The sequence below is a fragment of the Garra rufa genome, chromosome 5 (assembly GCF_049309525.1).
Source record: "Garra rufa chromosome 5, GarRuf1.0, whole genome shotgun sequence".
Taxonomy (NCBI): domain Eukaryota; kingdom Metazoa; phylum Chordata; class Actinopteri; order Cypriniformes; family Cyprinidae; genus Garra; species Garra rufa.
Window position 1 is genome coordinate 19996294 of NC_133365.1, and position 27687 is coordinate 20023980.

The window sequence follows — 27687 nt, forward strand, 5'->3', positions numbered from 1 at the left end:
GATTTAAGACTTAACTTGGACTCTGCATTAGAGACATATAAACATATCTCTTTGCTCGTCCTTGAACAAGATTGTTGTCAAACAAACAGTAATACATTTTTTTCATAGTTTTTCAAAATAAATTGTTTTATTATGCCAGTAAATCAATCTAACTGAATTCAAAACAATGTATTTATTTATTTATTTCTGAAGTAAATGGTGAGTGCTGAAAAACACAATAATGCTTGCATGTTCGGTGTAGTTGCTAAGCAGCTGCTATGGTGTTCTGAGTTTTGATATGGGATTTTTATTGTCTGCTGGGTGAAAATCATACAGTAAAACTACTTAAGTGGTCCTATTCCTCCTCAACAAGCCACAGAATTCACGTTCATAGCAGAAACTGTGTGGGACGAGATTAAAGGGATAGATCACCCTGTCATTAATTACTCACCATGACCTTCGTTCATCTTCGGGATACAAATTAAGATAGTTTTGATGAAATGCGAGAGCTTTCTGACTCTGCATAGACAGTAACGTTACTAAACGCAACAAAAAGTATTCTCATAGCTTCATAAAATTACAGTTGGATCACTGATGTCACATGGACTACTTTAAAGATGTCCTTACTACCTTTCTGGTCCTTGAACGTGTCAGCTGCGTTGCTGTCTGTGTAGGGTCAGAAAGCTCTCACACTTCATCAAAAATGTCTTAATTTGTGTTCTGAAGATGAACGAAGGCTTTACGGGTTTGGAACGACATGAGGGTGAGAGAATGACAGAATTTCATTTTTGGGTGAACTATCCCTTTAAATACTCTGCACAAGCAATCTACAACCTACAATCTGGTTGGCTGAAAAAAAAAATTACTATCCTGGTATCACCAAGGATGTTGATCCAGAAAGCTGCGGCACATTTTTGAAGTTGGAGCAGATTGTTTTAGTTGAGCTAATATAAGCAGCAGAGCCCAAGGTGATGCACCTGTTTAAAGCTTAGCTGACTGTGTCAGATATCAGGCCAAGCATCTGCTGTCCTTGTGTTGTTGGCGTGTTAAACGAAACATTTTCTTTAGATTATTTGCAGAAACCTGCGCTTCATGCTAGCCATGCTAATGTAAAGGCTACAGGCAACAGCACAGCTCCAATGTCTGTGATTTCAGGGCATGGGAAGCTGGTCCCTGAAACTCAAATGTTATCAGTTTCCACTACAAGACTAGAGTGAATGAGACAATCAGATAAGCGTCTCTGTAGCGCAGGGAGAAAGCTCGCTCTCTATAAGCCACCTGTGAGATTGAGCCAGCGCTATCTGACACACTCGGCTACACGTGTTTGCACAGAGATGGACAGATATGAACTGCTGGTACGGGAGAGAACAGCTCGCAGGAGTCCAGGAGCCATACAGCGAACATACAGTGGCAACGTGCCTGAATAGATCACAGACCTGACATGCTTTGAACTCGACCCGTTATGATTGATTCATGAATGACTGATTTTAAATACGGTCTGGTAAGACTAAACCAGTGATTTTTAAACTGGAGTACGGATACCAGAATGGATATGTGGGAATATTAAATTGAGATTAAATTGACCTGAATAAGATATTTCACATAAAAGATGTTTACATATAATCCACAAGAGAAAATAATAGCTGAATTTATAAAAAAATGGCCCTGTTCAAAAGTTTACATCCCCTTGATTCTTAATACTGTATTGTTACCTGAATGATCCACAGCTGTGTTTTCTTAGTTTAGTAGTAGTTGTTCATGAATCCATTGTTTGTCCTGAACTGTTAAACTGCCCACTGTTCTTCAGAAAAATCCTTCAGGTCCCAAAAATTCTTTGGTTTTTCAGCATTTTTGTGTATTTGAACCTTTTCCCAAAATGACTGTATGACTTTGAGATCCATCTTTTCACACTGAGAGGCTCTTATATTAAACTATTACAGAAGGTCCAAACACTCAATGATGCTTCAGAAGGAAACATGATGTATTAAGAGCTGGGGGGTGAAAACTTTTTAATTTGAGGATCAGGGTAAATTTTGCTTATTTTGTCTTCTGGTAAACATGTAAGTATCTTCTGTAGCTTCTAAAGGGCAGTACTATATTAAAAAAATATGACATTTAGGCAAAATAAGAATAATGTAAACGTCTTCATTATGTTCAAAAGTTTACACCCCTGGCTCTTAATGCATGCTTTTTCCTTCTGGAGCATCAGTGAGCGTTTGAACCTTGTGAAATAGTTGCATATGAGTCTCTCATTTGTCCTCAATGTGAAAAGATGGATCTCAAAAATCATACAGTCATTGTTGGAAAGGGTTCAAATACACAAAAATGCTGAAAAAACAAAAGAATTGTGGGACCTGAAGAACAGCAGGCAGTTTATCTGTTCAGAACAAACAAGGGACTCATGAACAACTGTCACTCAAAAAAACACACAGATGTGGATCATTCAGGTAACAACACAGTATTAAGAATCAAATGTATGTAAACTTTTAAACGGGGTAATTTTTATATAATTTAAAAAAACATTGTGGACCATTTGTAAATGTCTTTTATGTGATCTCTCTTATTTTGGTGAAATAATTAACATTTTTCAGATTCTGCAAGGTGTATGTAAACTTTTGACCTCAACTGTATTTACATTTGAACTCTAAAAGAATGGAATTTAATGAACTCTTAAGTATTTGTAATAATAGCAGTGATGCTTGCATTATATTAAATCACTAATAAACAGAAGAACAAACAAAGAATAAGAATACAAAGTCAAATAAAAAATACAGCCTAAGGTCTGAGTATAACAAATGACTTCCGTCAGCAACAAATAAAAGATTCATGTCTGCTGATTTGAAGTGTGCTGTAGATTATACACTTCTCCCTCTGCCTGACAATAGACCATCATCATCTCTACAGAGCTCTTTATTCTCTTTCTGCTTTAAATCGGGACAGAAGATATCCTGTCATTCTCTCTCAGTGTATCCCTGCAGTAAGATTGCAAGCTGCCCCACTTTTAGGTTTCAAACACACACACACACACACACACACACACACACACACCACACACACACACACACACACTATTGCACAATCACCGGTGGGACTGGATGTCTGGCCTGGTGCCCTGAGAACTGGAGCTTATACTGTGTGTCTGCCAATCTGAGCCCAACAAGCTGTTTTGGAGGAAGGCATGTGCATTTCATTTCATTCTCACAGACCATCAATGTCCTGTGAAAAGGCCAATATAAACCTCAGTCACTAAAGAGTCTTCTGAAAAAAGCCTTTGTCACATTGCTTTTGTTAAAAGATCAAGAGTAACTATTTCCAGATTATCCAAGCAAAAAAGAGCAAGAATTCACAGTGAAAAATGATATTGTTTTTGATACAGATGAGTGATTTGTATTGCCGATAATGTTAATTTTCTTGATCTCTTTCTTTTGACTGAAGTTAAAGCAAAATTGATAGCTGCAGTTTAACAGTGGGATGTCAGAAATGAGATAATATTTCATTGTGACTGTGCCAGAGAGATAAAGAGCTCAGCGAGACCTAAGGAGCTGATTAAAGCTGATACAGCTCCAGGACTGATAGCTTCCCTCCGGCTTCTGTGCCATCAGCCGCTTCTCTGAATGCCATGTGTGCACCATATCCACAGTCAGAATTATGGAATTAGATTGGATATTGAGATTTGCACTAAATGGAAACTGCTGCTTTTGAGTAGGTTCACGTATTGCTTCTATTTCTTCGAACTAGGGGCACTTTTATGATTTTTTTGAAACATTTATTTTTTGTATTTTGTATTTTTGTATAACCATTTATTTTTGGTACTTTTCAAATGTTTTTTATTGGTTTGTTCTTGTTTTTCCAATCATTTTCAAACATCAAATAGAAAACATAATTACATACACTGCGGTTCAAACGTTTGGGATTAGTAAAATTTTTAATGTTCTTTTTTTAAGTTTCTTATGCTTATCAAGGCTGCATTTATTTGATTAAAAATGCATTAAAATGTTTTTTACGAAGATTTTAATATACGTTAAAATCGAATTTATTCCTCTGATCAAAGATGAATTTTTAGCATCATTACTCCAGTCTTCAGTGTCACGTGAACCTTCAGAAATCATTCTAATATGCTGATTTATTATCAATGCTGGAAACAGTTGTGCTGCTTAACATTTTTTTGGAACCTGTATCCTATTTTTCCTATTTTCTGTCGGGTCGGATTTTTCGCGCGCTGTCTGCGGATGTGACGTCAAGCGCGTTCATGTTAAACGTTTCAGATCACTCTGCCACCACCACTAGTCAGCAATTAGCCTACACTCGCAAGCAGTGCAATGGATTGTGCGAATACACAGAAGAGACCCAGGACAACTCTGACACCAACAGTAACTCCACAGAAGACTAAAAAAGTTAAACCCCTGACAAGTGCCCGAAAAAGATCGAAGATTGAGAGCGACCGGCGCCGAGCAAGGACTAGAGTGAACATCGGCTTCGCATTTGAGCCTTGGAGGGAGCTCAGATCTGTCATTTTGTGACACGTTATCTTCATTTTATGTTACGATTTATAAAACACTCACACTATTCTAAACAAACACTGAAATATACAAACACTATTACTATATAACTCCGAAGCACTACTGTGCATTTTGTTCTGTCATATATATTGCAAACAAACTTAGTTTCTCAAACAATATATGTATTTGACTGTTCTTACCTCTGTAAACATAATGTTGACTTCTTTGCAGCGGATGACTTTGCAGCGGATGAGCGCGCGCTGCGAGAGCAAGCAGAAAGGAAGAGCAGTTGCGTTTTTTGGCCACAGGTGTCAGTTGTGAGTTTAAATTTCAGAAAATTGCATATAGCCCCTTTAAAATTGATAAAAAAAAGTTATAGTAAAGAAAAAAAGTATCAGTTACAAAAAATAAATATTTGGCAGCACAACTGTTTCCAACATTGATAATAAAAGTAATAAATCAGCATATTAGAAAGATTTTGTGTGACACTTAAGACTGGAATAATGGCTGATGAAAATGCAGCTTTGCATCACAGGAGTAAATTATATTTTATATAATATTTATATAGTATATTACAATATAAACCATTATTTTATATTGTAATAACAATTTGAGATATTACAAAAAACAAACAAAAAAACATTACAAGTCTTACTGATCCCACAATATTTACACAGCAGTGTATTTTATACTATGACAATCTAAAGTGAGAGTGAAATAAACCCAATTTATTATTTTTATCACAAATATATTTTAATACAAATTTGACTGTGACTCTGGTAGGTTTATTATCGATAACTAAAACTAAAACCTGAAATTAAAATAAATAAATCATTATCTGAAATAAAACAGGCAACATTTTTTCATTTAGTTATGTTTAAGTACTAAAATAAACAACTAAACAAACAAAAACTAAAAATCAAAACTTTACTAATAATCAAAAATTCACTAAAACTAAATAACTATGTACAGTCAAACCAAAATGTATTCAAACACCCTAAACATTTCTCACATTATCACAGTTTTTTCGCTATTGTTTAGAAAATGGTAATAAAATATGACAAGAACTTTGTCAGAACAAATTCATCTTAATAAGGTCAAGGTTGATAAGGTTTGTAAGGTCTTCCTGCAATTGAAATGCATAAAGAATTTGGTTTTAATGTACACTGATAGAAATTAGAAAGGTATGTAATGGATTACAATCAACCAAAAATTCTGACAACTGTTAGTATGACAATATTAACGCAACTATCAATACTTTGTTGACCAGTTACCAAGCAATGCTTAATTTTGTTCAGCCTGTGGTGTAAAAAGGTTGCATTAGCAATTAAAGAAAAAACACTTTAGCAAAACATGGTCAGGTCAAAGTGCCAAAATAATTTTGGTTTATTAGTTTTACTGGTAGTCCACTGTATGAAGAATTTTTAGGTATAATATATCACAGTTTACTTTATTTTACTATCCTCACTTACATAAATGAACTATAAAAAAATGATATCTGGTATCTGAATAATTTTTGGTTAGACTGTATGGTATATATACATATATAGACAGTTTTTTGGTTCACTTATGTACAAAAGTGACAACAGTGTCAATGATGTGCTTGAGCTAAAATATGAGACGTGATCAATGTTAATATGACACAGAAGAATATTGATATTGCATATAATTTCCAAGAAAGCTGTGAAAAGATTTGTCGAATTATTCAAAAATTGTGAATATATTTTAATTGTGTGTATTTAGCATACATATATAGCAAGACAAAAAATAACATCTATTTTATTTAATAAAATGTTCTTTAAAAAAAAAGTAATTTCTATCACTGTCATCTCACATATTTGTATTAAATAATATTAAATAATATATAATTAAAAAAAGACAGAATTCTCCTATGATCAATGTATGTGTATTACTGTGAGTAGACAAACTGCGAGTATGAAAAGTGTTTCAACTTCATTTCCTAAAAGATCACATGAACAAAAGTGCCCACAGCTAAAGAAACATTCAATTATAAATGATCAAAGCTGTTTTCATTTTCAATTTCATGTCAAAGCGTATACCGCTTAGCTCATCACCGACTACAGCAGTCAATTTTTATTTATTTTTTATTTTTTTCAGTAAATCCCAAGTGCCAGCAAAATATTTCGTTTTCCCTCACAAGCTTCTGTCACTTGAATCATCAAACACATTACACATGTGATGTTAGCTCAGCCCGCTGCGGCACCTCCGTCTGCTTTATGGAGACAACTGCCTCGATCATCAGGAAGAAATTAGCCGAAGCACTAAGCAGCGCAATCTTATTGGCTGCCGGGCCCGTCCGCTCCATTTGAGGTCAGCCCAGACATTCCAATGGATAATCTTTTCCATCCCTCCACTCTCTTGTCTTTCTCCCTCTCACACTCAGTCTGTTTGCCTCAAAGAGCAACTACAGCACAAGGCTGGCTTTGTGTAGCCTCTTCACTAGCGTTTTCTGACTCAGCCAGTGTGCTTTAAGTGAACCATACGAAGCTGAAATACATATCGGCCTTCGTTCCCAGCTCTCCCGGCACCTTCCAGTAAAGTTATTTTCTACAGCAAGCTAGTAATATGAAGCCTCCGAATTAGGGCCATCACCACATCACAAAGGTTCTGGAGAGTAGCTGAGCTATGTTTGCTTCTGGAGCTTCGCCCACTTTTCCCAGCATCCCGTTCTTTGTTCTGTTCGCTCCCTCTGAACTCGCAACAAAAGGCTGTAATTATGGCAGGCACAAACCAGAGAGAAAGAGCCATATTATAGCATTCTCTCACACTTCAAATACGGCCGCTCGCTCGGACTTATAGGAACCTGTTTAGATTTATGCCAGCTGTGGAAATGACAGCTGCTGTGAACTTCTGGGATGGTCGTTTTGATGCAACCCACACATTTCATGCATTCTGAGCCACAATATTTACACAAGTCCTCATGTTAAATGCCTGAGATACACAATCTCGCCTAAACATGCCGTTGAGCAAAAGCCTATAGCTTTGATACACTATTAACCGGTAACACTTTACAATAAGGTTCCATTCGTTAACATTACTGAACTACAATGAAATAACGATGAAAAATTCTTTATTAATCTAAATGTTGAAGGACAAGTTCACTTTAAGAATTAAAATGTCCTCATCATTTACTCACCCCTTTGTCATCCATGATATCCATGTCTTTCTTTCTTCAGTCGAAAAAAATAATTTTTTAGGAAAACATTCCAGGATTTTTCTCTATATAGTGGACTTCAGTGTGGGCTACTGGGTTGAAAGTCCAAACTGCCATTTCAATACAGCTTCAAATGGCTCTACGCGATCCCAGCTGAAGAATAAGGGTCTTACTTAGCGAAATTATCTGTCATTTTCTAAAAAAAAATGTAAAATGTATATACTTATTAATAGGGCAGGGCGATATGGTCAAAAAATTTTATCACAATATAAAAAGCTAAATTTGCGATAACGATATAACTGACGATATAATTGACGATATAATTGACGCTAGACAAAATATTTCAAAACTGCACGACTTTATTGGTGCAAATAAAAGAAAAGAACATTTCTTTTCAGTTTAAAAAGCAGCTGTTTTTGATGTGCATTAAAGCTATCATTTTGTACCAAAATCAATTTTACACAAGTTGTAAATTGCTTGCTGACAGTTTGTGAAATCAAAAGGCATTTCAGTTTAAGTTAAATTTGCTGACATCTCCTGAGCATAACCATTTATATTATCCACAGAAGTAAAGTAGAGTTGCTTTGCAACATAAAACTGCGGTGTGCAAAATAAATAAGTGAAATCAAAGTTTGTGAAATCAAAAGGCATTTCAGTTTAAGTTAAATTTGCTGACATCTCCTGAGCATAACCATTTATATTATCCACAAAAGTAAAGTAGAGTTGCTTTGCAACATAAAACTTCAGTGTGCAAAATAAATAAGTTGTACTCCAGTAAGTGCTTTTGCTTCAAAAGGTGTAACAGGTTTTTGGTGTTTCCTCCCTTCGCCACAACGGACCGCTTGCATATTTTGCAAAAAATAGTGTTCTGCCGTGTATCTGACAGGCGAAAACCAAACCAGTTCCACACCACGGATGTTGCACCTTTTTTGCAAACCAATTCTGGTTCACATGTGTTAGTCAATGCTCCGCTTGTGCATGCCGCCTCCTCGGTCGCCGCCATGCTTCTCGCTCCATGTGCGACCGCATGAAAACACCAGCACTGCGCACGCGCGTTAAGTCCAAGTACTATCGCGATATAGAATATGTCAATTTCATATCGTACCATAACATTACACCGGTATTACCTTGAAAGGTATGATATGGACCAGCCCTACTTATTAACCACAAATGCTCATCTTGCCGACCTCACGCTTGCTGACAGATAATGTACTCACCTCCTTGTCAAGATGTTCACGTCTTTCTTTCTTCAGTTGTGAAGAAATTATGTTTTTTGAGGAAAATATTTCAGGATTTTTCTCTATATAGTGGACTTCTATGGTGCCCCGAGTTTGAACTTCCAAAAAGCAGTTTAAATGTGGCTTCAAACGATCCCAAATGCGGTTATAAATGATCCCAGCCGAGGAAGAAGGGTCTTATCTAGCGAAACGATTGCAATTTTTTTTAAATTACAATTTATATTTTTTTATAATATAATTTTTATATTTTTTTCCCATCTCATTTTCTCCCTCAACTTCAAAATCGTCCTACTGTTTTACCTTTTTTGTTAAAGGTGTTTGATCTTCTTTGCATGTTCACTTTGCAAACACTGGGTCGGTACTTCTGCAGCGATGTAGGATGATTTTGAAATGATTTTTGAAGTTGAGGGAGAAAATAAGATGGGAGTTTTTCGACGTACCCTAACTGTCTTGAATTGGAAAAAATAGAGTTCAGGCAGAGCAAGACAAGACGAGCGTTTGAGATTAAAAAGTATATAAATTGTAATTTAAAAAATAAAAAATAATCGTTTCAATGGATAAGACCCTTCTTCATCGGCTGGAGTCGTTTACAACAACATTTGGGATCGTTTGAAGCCGTATTTAAACTGCTTTTTGGTCTATGGCACCATAGAAGTCCACTATATGGAGAAAAATCCACTATATAGAGAAAAATCCCTTTTTTCTCAAAAAACATAATTTCTTTATGAATGAAGAAAGAAAGACACGAATATCTTGGATGACAAGGGGGTGAATACATTATCTGTAAATTTTAGTTTTGGAAGTGAACTTCTCCTTTAAGTCGTGGATGCGCATTGCAGAGCTAGTGCAAGATGACCATTTGTGTTTAAAAAGTATAGAAATGTAAAATTATTTTTTAGGTCTTAGATAAGACCCTTATTTCTCGGCTGGGATTGTGTAGAGCCCTTTGAAGCTGCACTGAAACTGCAATTTGGACCTTCAACCCATTGGCACCCACTGAAGTCTACTATATGGACAAAAATACTAGAGTGTTTTTCTCAAAAAAAACGTAATTTATTTTCGACTGAAGAAAGATGAGTAAATTATCAGGAAATTTTAATACTGGAAGTAAGCTAATGCTTTCATTTTAAATATCCACTGTGGTGAAAATCAAGTTTTTAATGTTTTAATGTTCTATCTGGTGTTTTTTTATATGCTTAAAGACAAAATGTGCAAATCCATTAGTCAACACCATTGCTGATACTTTTCTCATTTCTCTTTAAACTGCTGTGTACTAAAACAGTGCACTCAAATATGTAACCAATCATGTTAACTTGTGGCATGGGAATTTTAATATCATTAGCAAAGCGTTTCCATCTAAGGATGTTAATTTTTAGAAGGTAGCTGTCTGAGACTGCAAACAGGAATACGGTTTGTGTGACATTAGCAACACATTATTAGCTGTTTAATAACTTAGTCATAATGATATGAATTACTGTAACGCGTCTGATGTCGTAGAGAGTGACACATAAAATGCATTTCAAAAGCTTTTTTTCCTCTTCTACATCAGAATCAGTTTCTTATTTAAACACGTATGGCTGAATTAATTCAGTTTTGCCACTTGCCACTGTGTAGCATTTACTACTTCTGTTAAACAAGTGAAAGTGAAGTATAGGCAAGAGTATGAAGTCATATTCAAGCAATTTCAAGGCATTGAGAAATTATTTAAGTATGTTATTTTGATGAGCAAAGATGCATTTCAAGGGATACAATTAGTGATTACAGGACTTTAAAAGGATAGTTCCCCCCAAAATGAAAATACTATAATTAATTATTCAACCTCATGTTGTTTCAAACCTGTAAGACCTTTGTTCATCTTCAGAACACAAATTAGGATACATGTATTTTTAATGAAATCCGAGAGCTGACCCTGCATAGACAGCAACGCAACTGACACATTCAAGGCACAGAAAGGTAGTAAGGACATTATTAAAATAGACCATGTGACATATGTGGTTCAACCGTAATTTAATGAAGCTACGAGAATACTTTTTGCTCAAAAAGAAAACAAAAATAATGACGTAGAAAGTCTATCTCTCTGAGCTCATCATCTGTATATTCTGGTTCAAATAAGCAAGGCTGGGCATAAAATTGCAAGTCATCCTCTCTGTCGGAATCTTCAGACATGTTTACGTGTACAGCGTGTGTCTTCTTCTGCTTGCAAACAAGGCACAGTGTATCTGGGTTCTACTTCAGAAGACTGACACGGAAGAAAATAAATTGTTGAATACAGTCATTATTTGTATTTTCTTTGTGCACAAAAAGTATTCTCGAAGCTTGCAACCACTGATGTCACATGGACTATTTTAATAATATCCTTACGACCATTCTGGGCCTTAAACGTGGTAGTTGTGTTGCTGTCTATGCAGAGTCAGAAAGCTCTCGGATTTCATCAAAAATACCTTAATTTGTGTTCCGAAGATGAACAAAGTTCTTACTGGTTTGGAACAACATGAGGGTGATTAATTAATGACAGAATTTTTTGGTGAAATATCTATTTAATGTTATTCAATAGACCTGAGGTAACATGATCCGACAACGAAAAGTTATGTTTTTATTAACTAATGCTAACAAAGAAAAAGAAATAAATTCTGTAACAAATGTAATACTCATTGTGAGGTAATGTTAACATTAAATAATGGGACTGTTTTGTAAAGTGTTGCCAATTAACTTCATATATTATCTCTGAAAGTGACAACCGACTTTGAAAAACCAACAAACCTGGGGGAAAAACAAACTTGCTGAAAACCAACTGAAAACAAAGAGACCTACAGCATGTGAATACATCATGTTGAAACATCACATGCAGGAATAAGACCAGTGAAACGTGTCCATTAACGCAGGGGCCAGGGGAGACGCTTTCTATATGGGCTTTGTTGTAACATGTTTGAACTAGAAACTATTTCTCATAAGTGAAACTGTATCTTGAGTTCTGTTTGGGAATGACAGGACGAGACATCCTACACTTGGAATGAAGACTGATTTTGCCCTACAGTGTTGAAGCGCTGACGTTACGCGTGGATGATCCGGAGCTGTAGGGCAAAATCAGTTCAACGGAAACCAGATGGCCTACCTCGGAATTAAAATACTAATCGAATGTATATGTGGCAAATGCAGGTGCTCTGATGTGTTTGTGCATGTGAATGTGTGTTTTATACCTGTGGATATCCTGCGATGTTGTAGCGGGTATGTACCCGTGAAGCCGGAGCAGCCATTGGGCGAACTGCCAGCGTCGCCCGGCCGGCTCCGCAAACACGGCGGCGCTACTGAGCAGGGGTTTTTTAGGAGCCCTGTGTGTGACACAAGAGAAGTGGGTGAGAGTCACTCACTTCCACTGCAATCAGGTGAGGATTTCAGACCAATATGTGAAAGGACACAGTACACTTTACTCAAAACTGTTATGGATGGAACTCAGCTGACCTGTACTTGAACTTACATGACAGTACTAAAGAAAATATAATTCTCTATCAAAGCCCAGAAGATATTATGGTGGGTTTTGAGACAATTTTCACTGAGTAATTGATAATACATTTTTCACAAAGAAATAGCCAGTAAACATTGAATTAAATATGAAACATTGAAGTAGAAAGACTGAAATAGTACTTTTGTCAAATATACTCCCATAAACTTTTTACAGTTTAGACATCAGTCAATGTCTCAGATGTTTCTTCTAAAAAAATAAGAAACAGTTCTGAAAGAAAACAATTTTAGAAGAAGTTGATGAGAAATGCTTAAGTTCACATTGACTTTTATTTGTAGGCTTGAGTACTTTGGCAGATCTGCACACAGTTTATGACATTATTGAGATCTCATATGAAATTAGACACATGTGAGATTAAAAGAGAAAGTCTGATTTCCATTTGCTCTTAATCTTGCTGTCTAAGACAAAAAGAATGGCACAATAAAGAAATCTCATATGGGATTTTTCTTCCCTGAAGGAGAGTCTTGAGCATTGAAGCCTATTTTTGCCTCAGAGAGAAAAAGTAATAATAATTTGTGACATTATTTCTTACAATTGCACAAATTAAGATGTTTTTAATCAAACTTAAAAGATTCCGGGCCCTCCATTTACAGCCATTCCACCAAAAAGTTTGATGCTTAAATCTGATACTTAAAAATACATTGTAATCCGTGTGAATCAAATGTTAGTTATGATAAACAGATGTAATTTACATTTTTATTCACCATGCACATACATAGCGCTCATAAAATCTGACCCTGGACCACAAAACCAGTCATAAGGGTACATTTTTTTAAATTAAGATTTATACATCTGAATAATTAAGCTTTTCATTGATGCATGGTTTGTTAGGATAGGACAATATTTGGCCGAGATACTACTATTGGAAAATCTGTAATCTGAGTGTGCAAAAAAAAATCGATGATACATTTTGTTTTGATACATTTATTGCAGGACATTTACAAAATAATCCTAATGTTTTTTGGCATAAAAGAAAAATCGATAATTTTGACCCATACAATGTATTGTTGGCTATTGCTACAAATATACCATGCTACTTACGACTGGTCCAGGGTCATAAATATGGTAAACAGAAGCTCAACTGTATCTGCCTGACACACAAGGACCAATGAGGTTTGTCTCTTGTGTCAAGTAAGCATGTTTGAATTGTGTCTCTTCAGAAACCTTGGATTAAAACGCAATGCATACGGATTACATTTACTTTTTATTAACATTTTGAAGCGTCAAAGTTTTGGTTGAATGGACTTTTAATTAAACAACAGAAATCTCTCAAGTTTCACTAAAAATATATAGAGTTGTGTTTCAAAGATTATCAAAACAAAAAGAAAAAAAAAGTCCCTTTAAGGCAGAAACTGGGCTTCCATACTTGTACTTACTTGAAACATCTGCAATTAACGAGTGTCAAGTTACAAATAACACTTTTCAACATTTCAAAAATTGTTTAGTGTTACATAAAACCGGAAGTCATTTTTATGAGAAAAGTCCCATGTGTGATTGTTTGTGACTGAATGTGTGTGGCCCATGCTACATATCTCTGATTGATATGGAAATAACTTGACCTCAAGATGTTTTATTTGTTCGCTAGTAAAATTGCAAGTGCCTTATTTTCAACCATCTCTGAATATGAACTTTCAGACCACCCAATACTCTCGACTCACTATGACCTTGAGCAACAAAGGACACCTAGTCACACACACACACACACACACACACACACACACACACACACACACACACACACACACACACACACACACACACACACACACACACACACAAACACAGACTAAAGGCAAAATCTGCAGGCTCTCTTTATGAGACCCAGGATATTTGCTCCTTTCAAAGCCCTCATTTACGAGACCTTGATGAGAGGCCGGGCCACGCAGAGCAGATTCCTTTTTTCAAGGTTTCCATCTCATCTCTAAGACAATCAAGCTCAAGGTCAAAGATCAAACCTGCAATTCAATTCATCATGAACGTCATAAAAATCTCTCTTTCAAGGGTTCTTGATTAGCCCTTTAGAAAGGGGCATGAGGGATGGACCACAGTACAGACAGAAGTTGCTGCCTTAGCCATGTGATCATTAGACAACCTTCAAGCGCCTTTTGGTAGCCTTGAATGCTGCATTAGAGATGCATAGAGGTTGAGGGGTTTCAGTTTAACACTTCTTTATGTTCTTTGTGATTGATTAGAATGTGTGATTTGATGACAGCATTTGCAATGAGCTCTGGATACTAAGATGTTTGTGCTAAAGATCAATGGCTGGATTTGACAAGATCTGGCACATACAAGCTATTATTCACAATGAGGCAACCAAAATATTTTTTCACTACACTAATACTGGGATAAGATGTAGTAATGACTGCCTGAGGCTGTTTTTAGGTTGTGCTGTGTCATATCCTGTCAGTAGATGGGAACAAGAATAACTTCTTTGGCAATGCGGTTGAAATAGTCAAGATAGTATGCTGGAACAAAAGGTCTGATCCATAACCTTTCATGAGAAGCTGCCAGCAAAAGACACAAAGATGTTACAATGGATGGGGAGAGAAGCAGTCTAAACTAAGAAAGGCTTTTAAAATAGCTGCAGAATTCCAACCATCCTCCTTATAGCTGCGCACATAAACATAGACGCAATCTTTACGAGACACAGACAGGAAAAGCAAACCCGTAAGAAAATGGGTCAATGACACAATAATGTCCACGAAACACATGTGCCAACTTAGAAATGTTTTTATGTCAGCTTCATATGGTTTTGCAAAACTATATATATATATATCAGTGGCGATTTCTTTAAGACTGCAAGGGAAGCTCAGCTTCCCCTATAATGTCACAAAAGTAATGGTCAAATTACGTACTATTGTATTAACATTTTATTGACTAAAAATGCGTTAGAAAACGTTCATCTCAAAGACGAATTCGTTCAGAATCAGTTAGATATAGCAGGTCGGCTGACTTGATTTTCTTCTCATACATTCCCGTAGCGTCACAGTGCATTTCCCCATTGAAGCCCAGCGTCCATTGACTTCAATGGGGCTGCTTTGAACGTTTTTTTTCAGTGCTTTGAAACTAGACGGTCATTGGATAAACGCTGCGATTATGTCCCGTCCACGGACGCTCAGCGTCTCTGGGGGTGAATGAGGAGTGGGCTGGCCTGGACGCTGAGCTTCTGCGTGATGATTGGAGGGTCTGTCGAAAGATTGCATCTCCTTTTGACTGACAGCGATTTTGTCCTATAAGGAATCGCTGAAGCTATTCGTTCGCGCTCTCTGCGGCCGCTCAGTCCCATCGTGGATTTCTCAAGTTCAGTCGAAATAAAAACTGCTGCAACCTATTTCTTTATATTTGCTTGGCGAAATTGCTTGATTTTCATCATACATTTCACACAATTATACACCACATTCCTTGTTTCACTTTTACAGAGTTTAATATTTTTTTTAGATCATTCATTCATATGAAACTGCACACGAAAAGTCACTGGAAAAGACGCCTAGTTGGTACGACAGGGTCACAGACCATTTTCTTGAAAAGGAACGTAGGGCAGAATTTACTTTTAAATAAATAGACAATTTTATGATGTAGACCGAAAATGGGCTTCCCCTATTTGACAGACCAGTAGCCGCCACTGATATATATATATATATATATATATATATATGCAACAGTTATTTCAGGTCCTCAAATCTGATTGGCTGAGAGGAATGTGATATTCTAGTGATAACAGAACTCCAACCATTTTACCGTTTTTATCACTCCGTCTGTGGTATTTTTTCACAGCGAGTGTCATGGTGGATGCCCAAATGCACTATAATTTTTAAAAAGAAAACTTCTTTTCTGTCATGGAATGTATTTTGAATAGTTTCTTAAGCAGGAATATACTTGTTTAGACTTCAAATATGCAGTTTGTTAATAAAGACAATGTCTATTTGAAAATTTACTTTGACATTTTCACATTGATATTTTATGTAAATTTACTGCTGCATCAGAGCACTGCCTTTGTACTTTTGACTAAATTGCCTAGCAACTTTATGATGGCTGTTGTTGTTTATTAAATATTATTATTCAATAAATAATATGTTATATAAATAGTGTTTAATTATAGTATTTAGTATTGGAAAATGGTGTGCGTGTGTTCATTGTTTCATTGTTTCACCATTAGATGGCAACAAGAGACTGTTTTTATGAGTGAGTCAGCAGTAAAGACTTTTATATTGAAAGGAACTAGAACAAGTTTGTAAACAAGGAAGTTATTGTTACTTTCAACAACACCTTGTAAGACGCAGTGCTGTCTTTGGAAATTATCCTTAACAGATGAAAGGATAGTACGACAAAGACATCGCTTTCCTCAGTGGACATTCAAACTAATGTTTTATTGTGAATATGAGATTGAGCTGAAAAATGAATGCTGTATCAGATACCGGTAAGCACACTCGCTCAGTCCATCTCTCTCTCATAATACTCTACATAATACAGTGATCTTATAATACAGTAATACAATATGCTTACAACAAAGCTATTCAACTTTTCTTTATTGCTGGTTACCAGTGAAGTTTTCGAATTGGTAACAGAGGCTTGGGCTCAGCTGTTAAACTGTCAACTTGAGATTTGAATCTATTGCGGAAGGAAGGGTTTTTAAAGACACTGCATTGTTTTTTCTTTTGTATTTATATACTTGTGTCATTGAACTGTTGTATAAATGCAATATCTTACTCATAGCAGTGCGATATGGCCGTATATCAGTACGGCTGTGATTTGGCCATAGATAATTACAGCATACCAATATACAGTCAGATTGCATGCCTACAAGTGTGAAATTGCATTTATACAACAGTTCAGTGGCAAGAGTATGTAAATGCAAAAGAAACAACAATGCAGTGTCTTTAAAAACCCTTCCTACCGCCATGGATTCAAATCTCAAGTTGACAGTTTAACAGGTAGTAATAGTGATTTATGACTGTGATACTGATCATATACATACAGGTGCATCTCAGTAAATTAGAGTGTCATGGAAAAGTTCATTTATTTCAGGAATTCAACTCAAATTGTGAAATAAATTCAATGCACACTTACTGAAGTAGTTTAAGTCTTTGGTTCTTTTAATGGTGATGATTTGGCTCACATTTAACAAAAAAAACACCAATTCACTATCTCAACAAATTAGAATACTTCATAAGACCAATAAAACAAAACATTTTTAGTGAATTGTTGGCCTTCTGGAAAGTATATTAATTTACTCTATATGTACTTAATACTTGGTAGGGGCTCCTTTTGCTTTAATTACTGCCTCAATTCAGCGTGGCATGGAGGTGATCAGTCTGTGGCACTGCTGAGGTGGTATGGAAGCCCAGGTTTCTTTGAAAGTGACCTTCAGCTCATCTGCATTTTTTGGTCTCTTGTTTCTCATTTTCCTCTTGACAATATCCCATAGATTCTCTGTGGGATTCAAGTCTGGTGAGTTTGCTCAAGCACACCAACACCATGGTTATTTAACCAACTTCTGGTGCTTTTGGCAGTGTGGGCAGGTGCCAAATCCTGCTGGAAAATAAAATCAGCATCTTTAAAAAGCTGGTCAGCACAAGGAAGCATGAATTGCTCTAAAAAAAATTCTTGGTAAACGGATGCAGTAACCAACACCAGCAAATGACATTGCACCCCAAATCATTACAGACTGTGGAAAATTAACGTGGGACATTAAGTAACTTGGGCTAGGAGTTTCTCCCCCCTTCCTCCAGAATCTAGAACCTTGGTTTCCAAATGAAATACAAAACTTGCTCTCATCTGAAAAGAGGACTTTGGACCACTGGGCAACAGTCCATTTCTTCTTCTCCTTAGCCCAGGTACAACGCCTCTGACATTGTCTGTGGTTCAGGAGTGGCTTAACAAGAGGAATACGACAACTGTATCCAAATTCCTTGACACATCTGTGTCAAACACACACACACACACACACACACACACACACACACACACACACACACACACACACACACACACACACATGTTGGGTTTACATGTTTTATGGGGACATTCCATAGGCATAATGGTTTTCATACAGTACAAACTGTATTTTCTATGGCCCTACACCTACCCTACACCTAAACCTAGCCCTCACAGGAGATTGTGCACACTTTTACTTCATCAAAAAAACTCATTGTGCATGATTTATAAGCCTGTTTCCTCATGGGGACCTAAGAAATGTCCATTTGACATTTGCTCCCCACAACGTGATGAATACCAGGCACACACATACACACAAACAGACACACACACATACATACATACATATGTTCAAGCTGTTTATTTAATGTTTGATGTATCCATTGATAAAACACAAATAGATTAATAGTACTCAATGTCTTTTACATCAAACAATTCCTGCTCTTGCTCTTCCCTTCTAAAAGCATCTCTTATGCATTCATGACCTCAAGGGTAGATTATTGTAATGCTTTATTGGGTGGTTGTTCTGCACGCTTAATAAACAAACTCCAGCTGGTCCAAAATGCAGCAGCTAGAGTTCTTACTAGAACTAGAAAGTATGACCATATTAGCCCGGTTCTGTCAGCACTGCATTGGCTCCCTATAAAACATCGTATAGACGTTTTTCCTGAACACGGAAGTAAGTCTGACTCTTAACTGAAAGAATGCTTTGCATTTCCGGTCTGCATTGTTTCTAGTCAAATTAGGGTATATTCCGAGCTAATAAACTACTGTTAAACCTATTAAAATGTTTTTAAAAAGCACATGGCTCCATAGCGCCATCACTTGGCAATGTCGCAATGACCGTCATTTGTCAGTGCCTCACTTTAATGAGTGTGTAGATGACACGAAGCAGCGGACGTTAGCTACATTAAAAACAGACGGACGCTATTTGAATGGGTTCCTATGGAAACCGGAACAGAAAAGCATTCAATCTGACGTTAGAATTCGTAATGGCGGCGCTCATCGTTTACTCAGGAAAAAGGTCTATAGATTTTAAAATCTTGCTAATTACTTATAAAGCCCTCAATGGTTTAGCTCCTCAGTACTTTAGTGAGCTCCTATCGCATTATAGTCCCTCACATCCGCTGCGTTCTCAAAATTCTGGCAATTTGATAATACCTAGAATATCAAAATCAACTGCGGGCGGCAGATCATTTTCTTATCTAGCGCCTAAACTCTGGAACAATCTACCTAACACTGTTCGGGAGGCAGACACTATCTGTCAGTTTAAATCTAGATTAAAGACACATCTCTTTAACCTGGCTTACACATAAAAACATTAACACATTCCTATAACTCAAATCCGTTAATGGATTGTTAGGCTGCATTAATTAGGTCAACCCGGAACCGAAAACACCTCCCATAACATCTGATGCACTCGTTGCATCGTAAAAAGAATGGCATCTACGCTAATATTAGTCTGTTTCATTCTTATTCCGAGGTCACCATAGCCACCAGACCCAGCCTGTATCCAGATCAGATGGTCACTGCAGTCCCCCGGATCCAGTCCGTACCCAGCTTAGATCATGGATCACCACCTGGAGATGACTTCAATAGCTGTGGATGTCAACCAGATGAGCTCCAGAGACGGATCATCAATGAAGACCTCGCCAACCTAGACGGCCATCGGTGCTACACCACGGGATCCTGACGAGTTCTCTACAATCAGATATTGTTACAAACTGCTGGTTTCGTCTGGCCAGAGGAGAACTGGTCCCCCAACTGAGCCTGGTTTCTCCCAAGGTTTTTTTCTCCATTTCTGTCACCTGTGGAGTTTTGGTTCCTTGCCGCTGTCGCCTCTGGCTTGCTTAGTTGGGGACACTTTCCAGCGATATCGCATACTATTTGAACTGAACTGGATGATGATATCACTGAATTCATTGATGAACTGCCTTTAACTGAAAATTGATTATTTACAATAATGCGTTACTTACACACTATTGTGCTGTTTAAATACTGTGCAGTTGCTTTGACACAATCTGTATTGTTAAAAGCGCTATATAAATAAAGGTGACTTGACTTGACTTGACTTATGAGTCACAGTAAGCTACTTAGATGCTTTTAAGACTCTGACACAGGAAATCAAAATTTAGAACTATATATTATTTGCTGTGTTCAAGATAAGGTCAAACTAATGTCATTAGTATATCTCAGTTAAGATGCATGGTGGGTCATGGTAAAAAAGCCTATGATAAAAAACAGACATCTGATTGAATTATGAAGGCTTTATCTTCTGCAAAAACATACAAAAATATTAAAGAGATAGCTTAACCAAAAATGAAAATGCTCTCTAGAACAAAAATGGAATCTAAAATCACCTGCAAGAGATTATAATGTACAGTAGCAAATCATAGTTCATGACTGTAAAGTAACTGGTTATTAACATAAGGGACGAGTACTTTAATATGTGCTTGTCAACTGTCAAGGATTATGGCAAGTCTGGAAATATGGTTTTTAAACATTTCCAATTTAGAGTTATTAGTCCTAAGAAATTCCCTGAAAACTTGATCACTCAAATCCAATTATGAGAGAGGAAATGGCAAAAGAGGGAGAGAAGCTGAATGAGAGAAGAGCTTTCAGAGCAATGGCAAAAAACATCCAGCTTATTGAAATCTACTCCAATATTTCATCAGCCCTTTTTTCTATTTCCTATGGAAGGAACAGCATGGAGTGTTTATGGCTGTCGGAGCGTCCTGTCCATTAATCTCTCCGTAGATACAGCAATCTGCCTCTCAACAGCAATGGTTCAATGAAATTATGTGGAAAAAATACAACAGTGAGGCTTTTAATAATTGACGTCATCAATACAGAACAACAAATTCAGTTTTGAACATCTGACCACTCGCACTTAAAATAACCAGCATGCACATGTAAGCACACGCACACAAGCTTTTCTAGATATATGACTAGCTGGTTACAGGATGTGCCATCCTGTTTTTTCAGTCTGTCTGCTTCGCTAGTGATGTGTAAAATATGAGGTCCATATATCCCTGGTGTAAGACACATGAGTTCATTTGGAAAGTATGCTGGCTATACCAAGAATAAATTTTAGGAAATATTTGGCTCATGTGCAATCATAACATTAATTATGTAGTGGGGAAGAATTATTTAGGACAATTTGGAATACAGAGAGCGTCCAGAGGATTAAAAGAGAGAAACACTTAAGGTTTTGGAAACCACAGATTGGAAATAATTGGATGAGTTCCTCAGAAGATGTTATAATTATTACTTGCAAGAAATAATGGTATATTTTATATAGAGCATCAGAACAGATCAGACAGGCAGAATGAAGAGAAAAGTCAGTGTGGCGGTAAAGCTCTTCAACTCAACATTCAAACCAAATCTCTTTTGCTTGTTCAAAGCTCTGGAGACATTCATACTTTCATTGTATGATATAGATATTGTTGTGAACGTTTCTTCCGTCTTTCTTCTACATTTTGTCCAAAATGAGATGCTGTTTTTGTCCAGTAAAAAATACGCTCCCTCAAATGGCTTTTGAAGACGGACTACCAAGAGGACAAAATTGAAAACGCTGTGTGTGGACTGTGATAATGGAGGTATTTGAAAACAATAGCGCATGTTTAGTCATGGGACACATATTGTACCCATATACAGTTAAAGTCAAAAGTTTACATACACCTTGCAGAATCTGCATGTTTATTATTTTGCCCTGTTCAAAAGTTTACATACTCTTGATTCTTGGGTGTTTCCTGAATGATCCACAGCTGTGATTTTTTGTTTAGTGATAGTTGTTCATGAGTCCATTGTTTGTCCTGAACAGTTGAAATCCTTCAGGTCCCACAAATTCTTTGGTTTTTCAGCATTTTTGTGTATTATATTAGAAAAGGTTCAAACGCTCACTGATGCTTCAGAAAGAAACACTATGCATTAAGACTCGGCAGGTGAAAACCTCTGGGAAACGTAAGTATCATTTGTAGCTTCTGAAGGGAAAAAAAAAAAAAAAACATATTTAGGCAAAATAGGAAAAATGTAGGCTACACATCTTCATTCAGTTCAAAAGTTTACCCCTGAATGAACTGTGGATCATTCAGGCAACAGCACAGTATTTAAAATCAAGTGTATGTAAACTTTTGAAGAAGGTAATTTTTATAAATTCAACTATTATTTTCTTTTGTGAATTATATGTAAACGTCTTTTTGTGAAGTATCTTATTCAGGTCAGTACTAAATAACAAATAACATGCATGTTGTATGATCCCTCTTATTTTGGTGAAGTAATAAACATTTGCTGATTCTGAAAGGTGTATGTAAACTTCTGACTTCAACTGTTTATCTATATATCTATGGTTGCTAACTGTGTTACGTAATCAGATTACTAGTAAAGTAAAACGTTTCTTTCCAATTTACGCAAATTACGTCCGATTTATTCACAGACACCTGTGTTGAGAGAAATTGGGAGTGAGGTGCAAAAGCAGAGGTACCTCCTTCATCCAGAGGCTTATAAATTTCACTTTTGGTGTGAAAGGGCCTTTGAAGTTGCTAAAAATACAACTTTTAGGTTTTTTGGCTATTGAAAATAGTAATGCAAAAGTAACGTAATGCATTATTTTCCATAAAAAGTAAATGAGTCATGCAACAGTCATGCCCCAACACTGGCTGCTAATTGTTTTCACAATGTTGCTAAAGAGCAATGCTATTAATCTGGTAAGATTACAGAAAATGTACTTGCAACCGCTATCCTGAAATGATAGGTTTGAATGCAACCTAGATGCACCAAATGAAAATGGCAATTCCAGAATAATAGTGAAAGAATATTATTAAGGCTGGTCTCCCAGAATCATCTCGGTGAGATTCTATGACATTTTACGCATACGCAGAAAAGTGATTTCAGATGTTTGGCTGCAAGCCGTTTTTGAATACAATGTCGGCATTTCAGAATCCAATAAACAACTTATGCAAAGAACCAAGTCCCTGTCCTACATTTATTTGTTTTTCAAATATTCCATTACACTCGTACGTCACAATACAAAGGAAAATCTGTCACTAATTACTTTTAATCACAACTTTAATGAAGTTTTCAGTTTCAATTTTGTCTCAGCTACAATTACCACTAATCTCCTGTAATACACTCCATCACAAACACGCACACACAAGAGCTCTATTTATTCTAAAGCAAATGGCTATTTGACATGAAAGCAGACAACTGTTGTGCATTAATTAGCGTGCGTTTATGCGTGTTCTCATCTCAAGAGCCGATTAGAGCCGTGTCTCCAGCAGGTAAATAGCCCCCCTTCCAGGCACACACATACACACAGACGCATCGCTCTGACATCCTGTTCCTCGCCTCCTCATTGTTCTCTTATGACTTCCTGCTGTACCAAATCACACACTCACCAATGTAAACAACTCTGAGAGAAAATAACGGCGAGTGAAAAAAGTGTAAAAAGAAGACAGTGAACACTTCATGTCCTGTCCTGTAAAACATGCCGTCGGTTGCATCACTTCCAAAGCGATAACAGGAAAAACACGGCGAAAAGACAGACAGAATATCCTATCATTCCATCAACATTATGTCATGATACTGTATCACGTTACAAAACAATTAAATCGGACGGGTCTGATGGCTTGGAAAATCATCTGACCGGATGAGGGCAAAGGGTGAAAGGTTCATTCGTTCCTAAACATTCTTTAAAGTGCAACTCTGGTGCAACTTCACCCCAGAGACATCTAAATCAGTCTGGAAGGAAACGTACAAGCATAAAGGAGCCGAACGAAATGTATAGCACAATCCAGTCTTATCTTTCACGCCCAAGGAAAAAACGTATGTGCAATCTACAATGATGTCATACACCAAACATACTTCAGCCACTTATAAGTTGTGTTTTAACGAAAGGACAAGGAGGACAAATCAAAAGTCTCTCATTCTGTATACAAAGCAATGACATGATTCAATTTGGAAACACAATGCTTTAGGGACATGGCACGAAGTAACAGCCATGTTGGGAATCACACATCTTAAAAAACAGATTGTACTGAATGCATAATGCAAAAATGTCTTTAATGACCTACTGGAAAAAAGATGGACAGTTCGCAGTGCCCTTCAGGATCTGTTTTAATGAGTTTACTTGAGCAGGCTAATTAATTAGGCAAACCGGGAAGTGTTTGGATTGAATGTGAATTTGGGAAGCCTCAAGGTACCAGAGCTGGAACAAAATCCGGTCAGTTATGCACCTCCAGTTCTCTTCCAGAGAAAGAGTGTCAGCCTTGGGGGCGAACACATAGTACATACAAACGAACTTGCACTTCACACGTACATCAGAAGGTGTCATATGTCAAAGCCGTATATCATTTTAATGCGAATTGACGAATCTACAGCCGCCGTTGTTCAGAATACAGTAACACTGATTTTAAAATGCCCAGCATTTTTTCTGTAATCATATGAAGGGAAAACATTGTTTTGCTCTTTTTAAATGGTGCAACAGCCATTGGACCAATCTAGCCACATGAGTCATGACTCAATTATGTTATTAGGTACAAAATGGAGCTGGCACATTTACACAATCAGCATTTGGTGCAATTACTAGTGCAGCACAGACGTGGAGAGAAATAGTACGGCTGTTCAGTGCTGTTGTAATGACTCAGTCTTCTATGTTCTCCGACAGTGTAAAGTGTAATGAAAGCTTAGAAAAGAATGTTTCGCCTGGGAATATAAAAAAGCAGAATGTAAAAGCAAATCTTATCCTCACTTTGGTAAAGTAAACATCAGTCTTTTTTCCTCTCAAAATTTGACTTTTTAACTGGCAGTTGCAAGTTTATTTCTCACAATTCTGAGAAAAAACGTTCAATTTGTGAGACAAACTCACATTTGTGAGAAAAAGGAAACAAGCGAGTTTGTATCACAATGTAACAAATATTCTAAAACCTGTTTGCTTTAAAAAAAAACACAGGTGCAAAAACAGTAATATATTTTACTATATTAACCAAACAATGCCACTGGAAAAAAAGATTAATTTATGAATCAGAGGTTCTCTCACACCATATACAGAGCTAGAGAGGATGTCAATATTTTTAGTGATGCCTGAATATTACGTAAATATGGAAGCCTGTTTCTAGCACTTAATAAAAAATTCAATACTGAACAAAATTCTGACTTTTTTCTCAGACTTGCGGAAACAAACTCACGTTTCAGACTTTTTTCAGAACTGTGAGATATAAACTTGCGATTCTGAGAAATTAAGTTAGATTTGTGTAATATAAACTCATAATTGCTAGTTCTAAAGTCAGAATTGTGAAACATAGGTCTAAACTCTGAGAAATAAGTTTGCAATTCTGAAAAATAAAGTCAGAATTGTAAGATATAACATCGCAACTCTGACTTGTTAGAATTGTGAGTTTAAATCTCGCATTTGTGACTTTTTCTCATAATTCCAAGTTTATATCTCACAATTCTAACTTTACTTCACACAATTGCAAGTTATTAAGTCAGAATTGTGACATATAAAGTCGCACTTCTGAGAACATCTGTCCACCCCCCCCCCCAAACTTTTAAACTTGCAATTGCAAGGTAAAAAAAGCTCATAATTGCGAGATACTGGTGCAAAAACAGTACATATATTTCACTGCATGAATCAAATGATGCCACTGAAAAAAATAATCAGTAATAACAGCTTCTCTCACACCATATAGAGCTAGAGAGGATGTCAATTTTAGAGATGTCTGGGTATCACATAAATATGCATGCCTGTTTCTGCCACTTAATAAAAAATGTAAAAAAGGTAATTGTGACTTTTTATCTGGCAATCCTGACTTTATTTCAGAATTGTGAGATATTAGCTTGCAATTCTGAGAAATGAAGTCAAAATTGTGATATAAGCTTGCAAATCTTACTTCTTTTCTCAGAATTGAGTTTATATCTCGCAATTCTGACTTTTTTCTCAAAATTGAGAATTTATATCTTGCAATTTTGACTTTATAACACGCAACTGTGAGGTAATAATCAGAAATGTCAAAAATGTCCCCTCAAAACTGGACTTTTTAACTTGCAATTGCGAGTTTATATGTGAGAAAAAAGTCTGAATTGTGAGATATAAACTCTTAAATGTGTTGAAAAAAGAGTTACAAGATACAAATTAACATTTGCGCGAACAAAAAGTCAGAATAGCGCTTTTCCATCATAGAATTCTGAGAAAAAAAGAACTGTACGATAAAAAAATAATTAAAACACCATATGTTGAAGTAGAAGGAATAAAACTGAAATAATAAATCTAAATAGAAAAGCTAAACATTTTATTTATACTGATACTAAAATTAAAAAGGAAACTGTAAGTAAAGAAATAAAAGCTAATTCAAAATATTAATAAAATAAAATGTATCTATTACTGAAATGCCACTGTTATGAGTTCAAACGGCTTCAAATATAATGAAGATGTTTGGACAACTTTTATGATACTTTTCTGGTGTGCCATTTTTGAAAGCTCTGGTTTGCATTTAATGTAATTTACATGAAAGGAGAAGCCAGTATTATTCAAAACCAATGTTTCCTTGCATCCCCAGTGGGTCCTTTCATATATATTCTGAGACACTGTTATGAAATACATCAAGTTTATTATGAAAACTATAGAGGCAACCTCAAATGAAAACTTTAAGCATGAAATGAGCCTATATTTCAGGTATTTGTATTTAGAAATGTTCAAATCCACGTGTCGCATCAGGACTGAGCTTTCAAAATGGTTTGAACAGACTTCTACATTCTTTAATGTCAGAAAAAGTGATTTAGCAAACACATGTGGTGGCAGACGCTTATTACTGTGACAGTAATAGAGCTAAAGACACATAGCGCAAGTGTGTCTCCTGTCAACATGCACAGAGCATGGAGGGGGACAGAATCTCACGCTTGAATGGACATAACAATCTGCACGCACAAAAATACTCCCAACATGCCCAGCAGGAACAATAATTTGTGTGTCACCTAAGTCGCCATAACTAATCTGCTTTTCATTCTTCACCTTTAGTCTACGGATAAGCAGTTTTGCTGTAATTTAAAGAGACAGTTCACCCAAAATGGAATATTCTGTCATCAGTTGTCATCAACAAACATACATCAGAATATCTTAATAAGAAGAAAGAAAGTCACAGATGTTTGAAAACAACATGAGGGTGAATAAATAATGACCGAATTTTTAGATTTGGATGAGCTCTCCCTTTATATTTGAGGTCAAAAGTTTACACCCCCCTTTCAGAATCTGCAAAATTTTATCAAAACAAGAGGGATCACACAAAATGCATGTTATTGTTTATTTAGTACTGACCTGAATAAGATATTTCACATAAAATATGGACA

The 27687-nt window shown here is 36.3% G+C and overlaps 1 protein-coding gene across 1 annotated transcript in view; it reads right to left on the bottom strand.

The window, feature by feature from the left end:
- Positions 1-27687, bottom strand: part of rxrab (retinoid x receptor, alpha b) — an 80881-nt gene that overhangs the window by 40616 nt on the left and 12578 nt on the right. Inside the window, exon 2 of the mRNA XM_073839415.1 lies at positions 12089-12220. Coding sequence (XP_073695516.1) covers positions 12089-12220 — 132 coding nt within the window. The remainder of the gene's footprint in view (positions 1-12088; positions 12221-27687) is intronic.